This window comes from Ursus arctos, unplaced genomic scaffold (genome assembly GCF_023065955.2).
Source record: "Ursus arctos isolate Adak ecotype North America unplaced genomic scaffold, UrsArc2.0 scaffold_1, whole genome shotgun sequence".
NCBI classification, from domain to species: Eukaryota; Metazoa; Chordata; class Mammalia; order Carnivora; family Ursidae; genus Ursus; species Ursus arctos.
This window is the reverse complement of record NW_026622763.1, coordinates 18651569-18667433: the sequence shown is the minus strand read 5'-3', so window position 1 is coordinate 18667433 and position 15865 is coordinate 18651569. Positions and strand designations below refer to the sequence as shown.

The 15865-nt window shown below is 46.7% G+C and overlaps 1 protein-coding gene across 5 annotated transcripts in view; it reads right to left on the bottom strand.

Moving 5' to 3' along the window:
* Window positions 1-15865, bottom strand: part of MGAT5 (alpha-1,6-mannosylglycoprotein 6-beta-N-acetylglucosaminyltransferase) — a 325980-nt gene that overhangs the window by 34450 nt on the left and 275665 nt on the right. For all 5 annotated transcript variants that reach the window (XM_026510104.4, XM_026510107.4, XM_026510105.4 and 2 more), the window contains 2 exons: window positions 12948-13097; window positions 3319-3465 (listed from right to left, as the gene is read on the bottom strand). In XM_026510104.4, the coding sequence (XP_026365889.1) occupies window positions 3319-3465; window positions 12948-13097 (297 nt within the window). The remainder of the gene's footprint in view (window positions 1-3318; window positions 3466-12947; window positions 13098-15865) is intronic.

Below are 15865 nucleotides of genomic sequence, written 5' to 3'. Positions count from 1 at the left end.
CCATTCTAACTAGAATACCATTTAAGCCCTGGTGGAATCATCTGAAGGGATGGGAGGAACCAAGCACCTGGGGGGCAGCTCTAATGCCTTCTCTTCTTACGCCACGAAGAATGAAAAGCCTCCACCACCTCAATGAGAAGCACTTTACTAAGTGATGACAACGGACAGGAAATGATGAACATCCTTTCCCCAATAACTTCATACTGACTGGTCTGATCTCGGTGACATTACAGCATTCACTAGGAAATGGATTGTGTAGGAGTGTCCTAAATTTTTTTTCAGGAAAAAAATACTCAGTTGTAACAAAGTGTCATCAAAATCTTTAGTATGACTAATAACAAAAAGGTGCCAGTTGCCAATGTAGTCTAAGATACTTTTGACTGATCATTTCCCAAAGGCTCATATATAGAAAGAACAGTAAGAACAGACAGGTTTCTCCGCTCTTCATGTATTCAAAAAACTACACTGAGGGGAAAAAGGAAACCACCATTAGAACTACCATAATAAATGTTGTAGGCAAGATCCGCTGACACATGGTAAAAATAAATGGTCAAAAGTTTGAAGAGAACCAGAATATTTGCAAAGTTTCGAAATATTTTTTTCAATATGGAGAAAAATAGTAACTTTCTAGTGAAGAAACCCAGCAGACACTACTTGAACCAAGTGATCAGGGTGACCACCAGCAGTAATTAGACATACTGACATCATGCCCCCCTTCCCCTGATATATCATACTGAGAAGGCCACACCACTTCTGTGACATTCTTGCTAAAAATGCATCATCTCAAAGTAACCAAGAGACAATATCTGCCACATCCAAAGTAGGCAAGGGTATACAAAAAGGCCAACTGGTACTCTTTCAAAGTGTCATGGTTGTGAAAGACAGTGAAGGACTGAAGAACTATCACAGACTGGAGGAGATTAAGGAGATATGGCGGGTAAATGGAATGTGGGGTCCTGGACTGGATCTCAGAACCACAAAAGGATATCAGTGGAAAAAATGGCGAAGTTCAATTAGACTCTGTGGTTTAGACAACACTGTGATATCAGGGTTCATTTCTTAGTTTTGATAATTGTACTGTAGTTTTGTAATGTGTTACCACATTACAAAAGCTGGATGAAGGTATTATACCCAAACTCTGTGTACTATTTTTGCAACTCTTCCCTAAGACTAAAACTATTTCAGAATAAATAAAAAGTCAATTCCAACATCTCCACTTGTACATAGAATGAAAAGCAAGAACCCAAGCAGATACTTGTACACAAATGTTCACCAGCAGCACTATTCACAGCAGAGAAAAGGTGGAAACAACCCAAGTGTTTGTTAACAGATGAACAGATAAATAGCATGTGTTGTATTTATACAATGGAATATTATCCAGGCCTCTACAAGGAATGAGATTCTGACACGTGCTACGAACTTGACAACAGTATGCTAAGTGCAACAAGCCAGTCAGGAAAGAAGAAATACCGTCTGATTTCACTTACATCAGGTACTTTCTAGAAAAGGTATATTTAGAGAGAAAATAGGTGCGAGGTTACCAGGGACTGTGGAGAGGGGAGAGAGGGGAGAATGGGGGTTGGCATTTAATGAACATGGTTTCTGTTTCGAACGATGACTAAGTTCTGGAGATGGGTGGTGGTTATGGTTGCACAGGACTGGGGATATACTTAATACCAGTGAACCACACACTTAAAATGGTTAAAATACTAAGTTTTCAATTATGTATATTTAATCACAATAGAAGTAAAAAAAAAAAAAAAGGAACAAAATTACAAATAATTCTCACAATGTGGGCAGAAAAACTTCAGAGATTTCTTACACCTAACTTAAAAATGTAGGGATGATCTACTGACCCCAATTTTCTATCCTAAAGTCTATCCTAAAAGTTCCAAAGAAGTCAAGTCACACGGTAGAGCAGAGATTCTGAAACTGCGATGTTCTCACTGCCGGGGAGCAACTCTTCAGATCATTCCAAAGAATAAGCTCTTCGTGCCAGGCTGACCGCTCCTGATCCGTGCCCTGGCGCCTCCCCCAACGCCTGGCACACAGTGATGCATTAAGTATTGCTGAGGAATGACTTCCCCCAAAGGAACGACTCCCCAAAAGGAAGAATTCAAATGTACTAAATCAGCAGAAGGAAAAGCAAGCATGCTAGTCAACACACACAGTCACCCTCGTCAGAGGCTGTGTGGGCCACAGGCTGTTCTTTCCGAGGGTTACCTGTGGATCTCAATCCTCTTCCCTCCACCTCCTTTGGCCCTTTCACCGCTTACAGGGAGAGTCAGAAAAAAGAATTCTCCAAAGTAATCAGCTCCGTGAATTGGTAAGATCTCTGACTGATCAGTGAAGAATGATCATGGAAAATGCATTTCGTGTTCTTTTTGGGGGAGGGAGGTTCGGGACAATCGGCCCAGGAAGGTTTGAGAGTAGCAGAACTGAACACCGTGGGCTCTACGGCAGCTACATCACGGGCGCCCAGCCGTGCCGTCCCCCGGAGGGCCAGGGGCCCTGCCCGGACGCTGCCTCGGAGAGGCTTCCTCCCTGGGAGCTGCCCACAGAGCCACAGAAATAAGAAGATCACTCTTACGGTTTCTTGCACGCACCCGTTTCTGACCAGATACAGTAACGCCAGCTTGATCACCCCCATGCTCTGCAGGACTTGTGGACTGCCCCAAATCGAACCCAACTGCCTCCAGCGGGGAGTCATCACCTGCTGTGGTTTTTTTTTAAGAGCATCTCTGAAAGCAATTCAAATAAGGCTTCTGCCAACAGTGTGAGCAATGGCAGGATTACGCCTCAGGATGGTGCCTACCTATGGTGGCCAAAAATACCAGGCATGTGACTTCAGGTGCCCATCATATGTCGCGTCTCTCTGACTGAAGGACCCCATGGCCTACTCTTTCTTTCCCACAGCCCATCGTGGAGAGCACGTTTTTCAAAAATGCCTATTAGCCAGTGGATCTCCTTATTCCACGAATGCTAGATACTCAAGAAGTCATTGCTCAGCCACTGAAAAGGCTGGAGAGTTCTGTGTGAATTAGAATAGAGCTGAGGCAGAGGGAAAAGATGCCACAGTTTGTGGGGGCGGGGGAGACAGAAGATCTAAGTCTTGGCTATGCCACAACCTCGTTAGGAGACAGCGTCAGCCATTCCTCCTGAGCTCCTGCCCAACCCCCTCCTTCCACCCAGTTATGTTCAATGATGTTGACAATACCTACTGTCCAAGGCTAGGAGGTTCGAATGGGCTCCTAGCATTCAGTAAGTAGCTAGTATTCATACTGTTGAAAGTAGGAGGATTTTTTTATAGACGCTTACCTCTCGCAGAGTTGGCTTGCCAATGAAAAAGTCTGTGTTTTTGCTGCTTTTGGGTGGGCTGAACTTGGGATTCAGAAAAGCACATCCATTTGCGATGGCCTCCAGGGGAGCTGGGCCCTCGTAAGGGAACCCGAGTCCAACAAACAACTGTAAGACAGAAAAGCACACCATATATAAACACATCAATCAGGACTGGCGTCCCTGGTTCACAGGGGGATATTCTGTGCTTCATTCCCATGTAGAAGCCTCAGAGACTCTGGAAGGTTCCCAGACCCTGGGGGGTGGGGTGAAGAGAAGGCAGCTCACGTCAGGAACTGAGAAATAGGACTGGGGACCTTTACAGGCTCACGAAGCTGCTCAGCGCATTATGTTCTCCTCCTTTGCAAAAAAGAAAAAAAAAAAGTAAAGAAATGAGCATGGAGGGTGGGGTGGAGGTGGGCAGTTGAGGGGGTAGGGAGGCGGGGGTATTAAAATAATAAAAAACGACAACAAAAACCAAGACCCAACAATAATCTTTCTGTAACTCACCAGGAGACATGACTGGAAAAACACTTGCTTAACTAAACAGAAGGTTTCTTCATTGAACCAAAGGAACAACAGGCCCTTTCAGGGATGCTGGGCAGGGGGACAGAAAGGTCACTTGGCGGTTTGATCACAGTTCAAATGGTGCTGCTTTAAAATGATGCTAGGTCAGTAAACACAGGTTTTCATAATGGAGTTTTCACTGGGGGACACCAACAACTTCATTTTTATCTCCCCCTCAGTGGAGGGGAGAGGGTGATGAGTGGCGCCATGGGCCAGGCAGCTCTCCTCAGCAAGCACGCCACATGCGTTCCCTCCGGCAGACAATAGATGGCAGCAAAAACACACTCTCCAAGTCTTCATGCAAACCCTAGCTCCGAGCTGCTGGGACAAAGGGGCCTTGCTGCAGCTCACTGGCAATGATTCCTGGGTCCGAAACTGAAACAGCATCTCAGGGAAATGCCTCAGTGCAGCTCCTCCCCTCGGGACCTTTCACAGTGCTGGAGGGCTGGAAGCTATCGATGGCAGGGTCCAAGTCTGGGCTTGGGGAGGTGTGAGATCTCCCTAACGCACCGAGGAGCCAAGGCTGAGATCACTCAGCCTCCAGAGGCACATCAATCACCAAAGGATAACAGGGCCCCACGGCACCGTTCCCTTCTGCCATCACGCTGAGGAACACCCACACAGCCAGGCCCTGAGCATGAAGGGTATTGGTGAAGTGGATACACAGCAGGCCTGATTCTCCTTTCCTGGGGCCCTTTCCCCAGCACTTCGGTCTTTGCAGCTGCCTAAATGGAACGGTTACTTAGAATGGTTCCATGTGGAGAGACCTGAGTCCCTGCTTCTGGGTTCTCTGGGCACCACTGAGAGATGCAGGAAGTTTGTGCTGGGCACTCAGTTTTGGGACTGAACACTGAGCATGGCCCATGCTGCACATATGGTAGCCCCCACAGGGATTTTTCTGGGACAAGAAACAAAAATCCCAGGTTTTCTGGGTAGACTCCCTATCCATGACTGTATATTATTTTGCCCAAAACAGGGCACTTAACCTTTGTTTTGGAGGAATAACCTTTCATTTCCTGTAAACTTTAAGATGACCAAATATACTGCCAGAGACATCCACTGGAGTTGAGGAGAGCAGCCATGAGTGGCCAGCAGGGCTCCCACTGCCGGCTCTGGGCACTGTCCCTTGGGCAGAACCACTGGGGACATGGGTGAGGAACATCATGTTAGCAGGAGCCTGGAAGATGTAGAATATAAGGGGCATCTCCACCACCATTTGGAGGCCCTGTTTCTGGATCTTACTGTTATTTTTTAAAGACTTTATTTACTTATTTGAAAGAGAGAGAGAGAAAGAAAGGGGGAGGAGAGAGAGAGAGAGAGAGAGAGAATGCATGGGAGGAGCGCAGAGGGAGAGAGAGAGAATCTCAAGCAGACTCCCCGCTGAGCCTGCAGCTCCACTACCATGAAGGGCTCAATCCCATGACCCTGACGTCATGACCTGAGCCAAAATCAAAAGTTGGACTCTTAACTAAATGAGCCACCCAGATGCCCCTGGATCTTACTCTTCTTAAGTAGCTGATAGGAGTGAGATTATTAGAGAGAACTTAGCTATATAGGGTGTGGCCTGAGCATGCAGCTCAGAGGTGGGGGTGGGAGAGGATGCCTGACAGCAGCATTAGAAATGAAGGCAAGAGTGGGAAGGACTCGTCCCAAGACATCACAGCTTTATTAAATATGAAGAATCCACGGTTACCATCCTTCAGGCTTTTGAGCTCTGTGATCCGCCCTCCCTACCAGATTTTGGGGAGGATATGCAGGCTCTCCAGGGGAAGGTGACCTCTCTCAGGTGGTGGCTGGGTGCAGGAAAGCACAGGGCTTCCAGATCCTTTTGACTCTGAGAAGAAAGGTGCTGGAAGATGCAGATGGGGGGCTCTGTGGGTTAAAATGAGACCTGGAGCCCACAATGTGTCCTGACCTCTGAAAATCAGGGCCTGCCACAAAGTGCTGATACCTTCATCAACCTTAAATTGCCAAGAACTTTAGAGGAAATGCAGGACGCACAATGATTGTCTATTTAAATAGAAAATACTGGGAAAAAATTTAATTAGCTCCTTCAGACCAACCAATCTGAACCCAATAATTAAAAGGATTTGAGACTGTTGCTTAATGGACTTGAATGTGACCTAGGTTTAATTATATCTGAATAACAATTTTGCACCATCTCGGCTGCCCTGCTGGCATCAAAATATCTCAGTACACAGAAAGTCAACATTTCGCGCTAACTCTCCAAAGCCTCACAATCTGAGAATGAAACTTAAGCAAATACCATACAATTTCTTGGCAATGAGTTTTCTTGTCACGCTAATTAGGATTGCAGGAAATGCACAACTCAGAAATACCAAAATAACAGTTCTTTGTCACTTCTGTCAATAAGCAATTTTGTCTTGCTTCCTGTGTACTTATTACCTGTGACATTATAATGCAGCAGATGTATGAAGGTCAAATAGCACGCTTGAGGTTTGAATCACAAAAAGGGCAGGCAGAGAGAGCTGCTCACCAGCAAAGGGTAGCCCGTGAACTCCTGAGTCCCATGGCCGTGGCACACGACGGTGCCTTAACCACACTCAATTTCCTTCCCCAGCACTGTGCTACTTACAGACACCCTCAGCACGGGACGGGGCGGGGGGGGGCAAGAGACACATCACAAGAACGCATGCAAGCAGGGGCTTCACTTTTCAAAAGGAAACTGGGCATATTTTATTTACACTTCATCTGCCCTTCAGAAGCCCCGAATCGAATGAGGCTATTCCAGATGACAGAACATCGTCATGGCTGCAACTCCTCCCCGTCGTCAATAAGCATTTCTAAACCCAGGGATTATATGCTCTACAATTAAGTTTCTGAACTAATACTAAGCAAGAGAAAACGCATGAAGCACCACAGATCTTATTCACGGCACAGGATTGGGACATTCCTACACGTACGCCCACAAACGGTTCGGGAAAACCACTCAGAGTCTTACCCTGTGTGAAAGGGAGAAACGGAATTGTTTTAAACCCCAACTGGAGTGGTGAACAAGGAATCCTTTCAACATGGATAAAAGTGGTTCTTAGGAAGGCTCCACGTGAATTTGGTAAGTTTGCAGTCACTCTTGACGGGGAACATCAAGATGATCCAAGATAGAAGACAGGCGCTCAACAAGCTAGAGGAGCGGCGCGCTAGCTGAACTGGTGGAGTGGCTCGGGAGGGGGTTTGAGCAATGACTCAATCAGCTTCTCCAACAGATTGACGACTGGCACAAAGTGGTCAGGACAATGTGGAACTGACAACACAGCATCTACACTCAGGTCAACCAAAGTTCAAATCCTCACGGCCTCACTTCCTAGTTCTGTAACTGTGGGAAATGGTTACATGCCTCTTCCTATGGATTAGCAGAGGTCCACTGATAGCGTATTCTCTCCAGCTGTGGGACCTTAGTCAAGGGAACACAAGCTCTCTAAACTGTCTTGTCATATGTAAAATGGTGCAAATAATAGTGCTTTATTTCATGGACTGCTGCGAGGATTAAATGAGATATTTCATGGAAACGATGCATTCCAAGCTTTGGCACTGAACTGAACATTCACTCAACAGGAGCTGCGATCTAGACCCAACTTCACGCAGCTGCACACACATGACCTTGTATTGTTAGCTAGAGCTTAGGTGTGTGTGAGTTGTGGTTGTCGGTTTTACAAGACGTTTGGCACCTGCATATGTATTTACAAGTTCTCACAATTCCATAAAGTACCTGGACTAAGAAAAGGGGAGGGACATCCATCAGAAGAGTGAGAAGACATGGTTTACCATGGCCGCCTCATGGAAAGGCCGGTCCCAGGAGCCACGTACTATTGCTAAGCCTTGTTTCTTCTTCATGTAATGATTGGGAATCCTATTTTTGGTAACGTAACTTTATAGTTTTAAAAAGAATCTATATGGTAGCCGAGTATGGAGGAAATGTATTCTCCTGAGAGGTGGTGCTTTCACGTAGCCTAAAGGGTCTTTCTCTGGACACGTGTCTGTCCTTCCGCACTCGATGCCGAAGAAAGAGAATAGTGGCCAAAATCTCTCCTATTTAGGTTTGGCTCTACCCTCTCATGGGTTGCCCACATCCCTAACCTAAACTATAAGAAGATTCTTTTGTAAAGAGCTAGAAGGGCAAAGGAGACAAGACAATGGTACACACCAAGTATGTTTGAGTGCTCAAAGTTTGTCAGAGTTAGCTGTTATGTAAAAGGCTATCTCCTAGAGACCAGCTCACTGGGTAGACTCCCAGACTATCCTTGTTACCCAAGTGGTCTTTCAGAAACAAAACCAATACAACACAACACAAACAACAATACCAAGACCGAAAGTTCACCCACTTCAGTCATCTGGAAATGCCAGTTCAAAATCCCACGCACTGCAGTTTGCATTATAAATGCATTAACTTGGAGATGGGGGGTGGCTAAGAGAAATATCTGGATAAGTTTCTAGCCGTAGATGCTGACCCTCTTTAGCTGCCCGGCACACACTATTTACTGTTAGAAGGCATGAGGCAGCACAACAGGCTTATTCGCCGTCGCATTAAGGATGGGCTCTCACGGTGCTGAGGTCGAGGGCTCTTGTGACAAGACATAACTCACGGAGAGGGCACAGATAAGGGTTAGAGAAAATGGCTCGTACTACTATAATAAATCCCCGTGATTGTGTGCACCGCAGTAACATGATGCACCACGGTCAAACGTGGCTGATACTCGGCTCCCGTCTTCCAGAGCAACCTCCTGCTCTTATTTAAGGGACATCACATGTCACAGTGCAACCTTTTGCACGACCAAGTGGTTGACCCCACTTACAGCATCACAGAAGTTTTACGTTGGTATTCCGCTTTTTTATTATTGCTACTTCTACCTGTGTACTTTCCACATTGCAATAGTCCCCAGTTTACCTGTTTACCTCCTCTACCACATCTGTATAACGTTCGTGGGCAAAACTGCCTTGGCCATCCCTGTAGCAAAAATGCTTGCAGTAAGGCCTGGAATGTATTTAGTAGTGAATACACATTTGTCAGAAAAATGAGCAGAAGAATAAATACTAATAGATGAGAGCTTTCCAGCAATTAAGAGTCTCTGTGAGGATGAGGAGATGCTGAACGTTTTCGTGTGTATTTGAGTGTGCGGCTGTGCTTTCGTTCCTGAAGTCAGAGAAGTTACTGAATCACCTCACTATACACTCTGCGTCCTACACACGTACGTGGGAGGGGAAGAGGGAGAGAGGAGTACGTGTGTATCCAATTTTTTTTCCCCATCTGGCTGGAATGGGAGTAACTTTTGGTATCAGGCACAAGGATGAAGCCTCCTTAACTATCTGAGGGCGAATGTTTCTGTGTCTGAAATGGAAGATGGAAGATGGGTTGCTCCATCAGTAGGTTAGTGCTTGGGCTGTCTCTCACAGGCCACACCTGTGTGATGTGTGGGTAATACAGTGGAGAGGCAGGCATGGGCTGTCAGAAGGACAGTGTTGCTCGCTGTGGAAATCTGGGCGATTTAGGTACGTAATTCATGAGCAAAGCAAGAAATCACTCTTACGGGCATGGTCCCAAGATCCCAGATGGCTAATGGATTTCATCCTCTTTCCTTCATTTTCTAATTATCTGCAGGCCTTCTACAAGCCAGGCCCTGTTATCAGCATTGAAAATATACCTGTAAACACAACAGGCAAAGCCCCTCTTGTCATCCTGCAGCTGCATGAGAGTCTGGCTCCATGGGGTGGCCACCTCAAGCCCTGGGTTTTTGAGAGCATGCTCAACCACATCCAAGCTCATGGGAAAAGTCACGGTTGGTGGGGGGTCAGACATGGGGATGGGATGGAACAGGACGGTATGTACTGTATATCCTCCAACCTTGCCCGGGCTTCCAGGTGAGTCCCACCGCCAAGCTGATGAGCTGACAAGGTAGGAAACAGGGCTGTCATGACCTGCCCAAGTGCTGGAGGGTGGATGGCTGGAGGCTGGGGTAGAGAAGGGGTACAGCCACAGCATGAATAGCGCAGCTTTCTGCCCTTGTTTTCCACAGCCAGAATTTGCTCTCAGCTTTCACTGTAGAAAGGGAGGTACCAGTTCTGCCTCACTCCCAATGCTCCTCCAGTCTAGTGTAGGATGGGACTGCCCCTTCTATAGAAGGAGCTTCCCATGCTAAGACTGGTGGTGGTGGTGGTGGCGGGGGGAAGGTTAGGAAGGAGAAGAAAGAAATCACATTAAAAGAGAGGAGGTCTTCCCCCCCGTCCCCCCTGGAATAAAAACATGCTACCCGGTGCATGCTTCAACTGCACTCCTGCAGTCTGCTGCACTGAAAGCCTGGTCGTTGGTCCTCTGATAAATAATTAATTCGTCCAAATGTATATGCTTATTAGTAGAGTCTTTCAGATGCAACAACTTCCAGGCTCTTTTAGCCCCAATTTTAATGTCACGCCGAATTCCTCCATCTTCGGAGGCTCCGTGCAGCTGGAGCTGGCTAATGACACGTGGGCCCTTGTGGCATGCCGGGGCGGAATTCTGCCAAGCGTGGGGTTTCCTGGGCCTGGGTGCAGGGCTCTGAAGACGGCTCATAAAGAAAAATTATGAGTGAGGAGCTGATTAAGCATCAGTCAGTTCCACCTGGCTGCCCACCTGAAGGAGCACCAGACTCGCTTCCCTCTCCGGTGAGTCTGAGGAGTGCGCGGATTCCCTTCAGTCTACCGACATTTGCGTCTCTGCATCTCCGGTTCTCCACTTTCAACGTGGATTGGAATAAATCGCTTTTAAATTGCTCAGAGACATGGAGGAAGGAGTTAGAGGCAGAAAGGGTTATAAATGCAAAGCCTGACTGGTCTGTAGTGTCATTATTTCAAAGCCCAAGATCCATTCATTTCAGGGCCTGCTGCTGTGTTCTGGGTATGAGGGGAGCCTCCACAATACACGGCCTCATTTTCATCGTATTTGCCAACTGTTTTAGCCATAATTCCACTCGGAGTGCTTTAATATATTCCAGTCAGATGAACAGGCAATACAAAATGGGATCAGTGACATCCTGTGAAGGCACCAGTTTCTCAAGGATAAATATGTGCCCCTCACACTCAAAATTCAGGCCGCAGTCCTTGGCTGTTAGGCAATCTCCCACACCACGGTTCGAACATCAACGGCCTCTTCTCTTTCCCTCCCTGGGACATCAGGGGCCTCAGCTTCGGCCTATTTCCTACTCTCTGACAGGGTAAGTGGATGGTAGGGGAAGTTAGGGTTCTTTTAAAATTTCCACGGCTGAGTAAGACATTCACGAGGCTGGGTTAATAGGAGTGCGCGAGACAGTAATGACACGCTGTTGAAAACCAGCGCTGCCAAATGTAATTTTAAAGGAGCTTGAGCTTTTCCTACCATCTGATGTGGGGAAGAGTAAAATGAGGCAAATGGCAAAAAATAGCATTGCCACTAAAGGGCCCGGACATTCTAACGATTCTAAAATGTCATCCTAAGACAGAAAAAGAATGGGAAGCTGAGAGTGCAAACTGGGGAACACATTCACTCCTGTGTTGCCACGAACACTCATTGGACTACAGATGACCTTGCAACGAAATGAGATCTTAATTAGTACAAATCAGATCTTTGGCTAAGGAGATAAAGAATTTATCCAACTATGTTATTCTTGGCATCACCAAATGACTTAGAGGCAGAAATGATCAAATGCATGCACATATGGAGAAACTGAGGCAGAAAGGAGGTACATATTCTGTTGGCTGGTGAGTGCCCAATAAGTGTTCTCTAGTTTGGGTGTTTATTCATGAGGATGGTGCCTTCAAGGGCCTAGCAGGGCTTTAATTTGCAAATCAATCAATCAGTCAATCGATCATGAGTTAGGGTTGCCTCCCAGGCAAAGTGAGTGACTATGGGCCAGCCAAACACTCTAGCCTACTTTCTTCTGATTACGGTGCAGTTAAAACAGCACCTTCCCCACCTACCTCTTTGGGCTGTTGTGAGAATCAAAGAGGGCAGCATGTGTGAATATACTTTCCGGAATCCAAGTGTCACACAATGATGAGAAATCGCTCTGAAGCCACAGAGCCTCTCACCCCCTCAGCCTTCCCCCTACCTTACAAACGAAAACCCCGCCTGTCAGGGCCCAGAGGGGAGATAGCCACTGTGGATAACAAGCTGGCCTGTGCTCTAAGGAAGGGATCACACTGGTTTTCTTCACTCTTACATTCCCTGCAACACCTCTGGCTCTTCAAAGCCAAACTTTGGCCTATTTCGTTTGGTCCCTAAGTTCATTTGGTACTTTCACGGCAGAACTACGGGCACCGGGTCATCACGCCACTAAAATAGTTCTCCATCAGTGGCTCCCCCAGCTACCTACCCCATGGGGCCTGAAGTCCGTCTGTGCCTGTGACAATCAGCCCCTCAGCCCCTTACCAAAGTTTCCTCCCACTCTTTCCCAGCAACAGAGCAGCTGGACGGCTTTGTGGCTCCCTCCTGAATATGTCTTCTCTGCCTTCACCACGTAAGTCTCCCTTGTCTCCCCTGACGCCAGGCACGCCCTGCCCATCGTCCATCTCCAAATCTCTCACAGTGCCTTCCCTGCTCCTTGGGCCCAAAGGGACTCTCCCCCTGTTTGAACGTCTTCAGTATCCACTACAAATTTTTTGAATGAGGAGGCGTGAGGAAAAGCCAGTTGGGGGGCCGATTCCTTGAATGGAGCTATCAGGGAGGTGGGGGAGCCATGCACCCCAGGCGTGCTGTGAAAGCTGCTGCTTTACCACCGTGTCTGACCCTCAAGACAGCGCCTTACCTTTTCTGTTTGACACTGTATCCCCAGCCCCTTGCTTGACGCCTGGCACAGTATGGGTCCTTCATAAGTAAGTTTTAAACTGTAGCAACGTCTTTGCACAATTAACTTTTAAGCCACAGCTGATCTAGAAAACCACTGCCTGGAAATGACCCAACAAGCTACTACAGCACTGAAAAGACAGCACGAGAGATTCTGATCCCATCTGCAACACCAATAGAAACAAACTGTAAACAACATCACTGATGGATTTTTACAAAATCACTAAAAACCTACCTTGGTTTCTCGGAGAAGAAATTGCAGGTCTCGTCCACTGAGGATACCATGGTTTTTCACATAACTGGGAATATTCTTCGTGCTGGAGCCATAAACAGTTGCGTGTACTTCCATGTAAGTGTGAATAATGTCCAAATAGATTTTCTTATTCTAAAGAGGGGACACAAAGGGAAGGCATTTTTTTTTTTTCTTTTCATTCTTGTAACAACCTGCCTCATAGCTGGAGGCCACAGAGATAGAGTTCTTAATCTGGAGATTGCAAGAATTTGGCAATCCAACCCATAATATTTCTTTCAAAAGTAATCTGACTGGATTTTGAGGGCAAACATGGTTATACTGCCGCTGTACAATTCTGCAAGAAGGAACATATTATGTAGCGATATATTACTGAATACCAACGATAGCTCAAGGCCAATTGTTTTAAAGTATTATCCTCGCTTTGTAAATTACCAGGGACCCAACACTTTGCATTTGGCTCCTCTGCCTTATGGGGGAGGAAGTTTGGGGAAGGAAAGCCCAGAGAAGGCAGTCAGTTGGACTGGAATATTATCTGGAGATGCTAAGCTGTCCCCGAGGAATGCAAACATCCCCAGCTCTGGCCAGTATTTCTAGTGATGATTAACGCATGTTGTCAGAACTGGATCCCACCTACTTGGGACAAGGGGGAGACGAGAGTTTCCCACAATATACATTGATTGACCAGGCAGCTGGCGAGATAATGAGCATATCCAGGTAGACAAAAATGGAAAAAAGATTAAATGTAAGCTTTGATGAACCCTGAACCATTCAAAAGTAGTTTTATTTTTATTAGAAGCAAAACAAAACATCTTTTTTGTACTGAATTTTGAGGCGCATTTTCTAAATCAAAACCACCTGTGATGAGGAAGCGACTCACTTTCCCTTCCTCTTCACGTTTCCGTGTGACTAAGGAACACAGGCTGGATTTTATAGGTTGCTTTTTCTTTCTTTCTTTTTTTTTTTTTTTTTTTGAAATTTGAAAGATTCAAGTTCTGTAATGTTTTCCAGTTGTATAAAAGTGGGACAAGTTTTTCTCATTCTAAGCCCGTTTTCACACACTCCAGGAAAATGTATTAATAGCCAGTTCTATGACTAAAGATCCGCAAGGGATGTAGGGTGTGGCACCAGCAGCCACAGAGCTCAGAGAAGGGGAAGGGGCTCTGCTGTGGGGAGGGCAGCAGCACCTGCCTGCCTCCTCGCAGGGTTCTGAGCTGGTTTGGGGCCTGCCCTCCGCCATGTGTTGCCCTGGTGGAGAATATTACAGAGAACTCTCCAGTTTGGGGGATGCATGTTTCAAATCACGTATCAAAAGTCTTCATGGCTGGAAAAACAGCCTTGTTTCCATTCTCCATCTTATGCACCAAGATGATTTTGTTCAGAAGCAACCAAGTCCATGCTTGCACTCTAATATCAGCATAAAGTGGACATGTGGCCTCAAAGTTTAATTTCATGCCATGTTTGGTATAGCTGGAAGACGCTAAAATCGTCAGTTGAGAGATGTATGCCCTTGAATTAATGCAGGGGTGACTAGAAAGAGTTTCTAAACCCTGGCTTCCCATTCATAGCATGAGTCAAATTTAGCATCGCCTCCATGATTTATATTAATTTGAGGGGTCCTAGGACATAGGTCTTGTGCCAGATGTACCTGGTAACTCCTGTCCCCCCAAAACCCCTTCTCAGGGACTCCCTCCTCACCCACAGCCCCTGGTAGGTAGGGAGGGAAGTCTGTAACCCCGGTGCCCTGCCACTGCTGACCAGCTTGGGCTGTGTCTGACGTGAGGGCAATACCATCTCTAGGCTGTCCAGGAGCCTGGGACAGGGTGGCCAGGCTCTGGAGGGTGAGCTGAACCAATCAGACCCTCTCTCAGGAGCTCAGAATCCAGTACACAGAGAGATTCCTGTCAGATGACCGTGGGCTATAGAGCAGAAAGGTCACTTGGTGTTGGAGTCTGGACAATTATGAGCCAGATACAAGTTCTGAGGAAAGCAGCTGCCAGTTTGGGGGGTGGAGGTGGAAAGAGAGCCAGGTGAGAGCTGAAAGGAGGAAAGGGAAAGACCGAGACAGACAGCTGGTAATCAGAGGGCGCCAGACAGTGACTGAGACCAAGCATGACAGAGAGACAGGGCATGAGAGGGAGAGAAGAAGGAGGAAAGATGATGGTGGGAGCCACTGAGGAAAGCAAGCACAGGGACACGGAAGAGAGAAAACCTGGTCCCACTGCATCCACAGCTGTTCCCTATCCTCAATTTCCCAGATCTATCTGGATCCTTCCAACTATAATAATAGCAGCTGCCCAAACCTTCCCCCATTCTACCCCACACTTTCGCTTGAGCTACTCTGGATGGATTCCTATCATCCAGGAGGAGGCCTGTCAGGATATCTTGTTGGGCTTTGTTCAGGGACTGGGCAGGCATCTCTCCTTTGAGCAAAAAGAAATGCTTCCCTATGAAAAGCCAGCTGCTAACTAGTGAAGATGGACCAAAGGTCCTTGAACTCAGTCTGCAGTGAGGGACAAAGAACAGTGAATGGCCTGCCTGGTTCCTGTCCTGGGGGATACTCACTTCAGACAGACCTAAGATAAGAATTCCCTAGACCCAATGCCTGGGGAGTGAACATTATACAGGATACAACACGTGTACTGCCATCAATTCCAGAAAAGGTGGGGCTCCTTGAAATACAGCAGGGGGGGGGGGCAAGCTCAGGCAAATAAAAAGAAGCATATGCAGGGGCTAATAATAAAGTCTATGAATTTATTAACATGAAGGCCTGGTCAAGTCTGAAAGTAGAAATTACCTTCAGAGAGGATTTATGTAATTTCATGAACGAGAAAATCAAACAGGTTATTAGAGGAAAACAAATGTTTCCAACGTAACTAACCTTTGAAGCCAACACGACAACT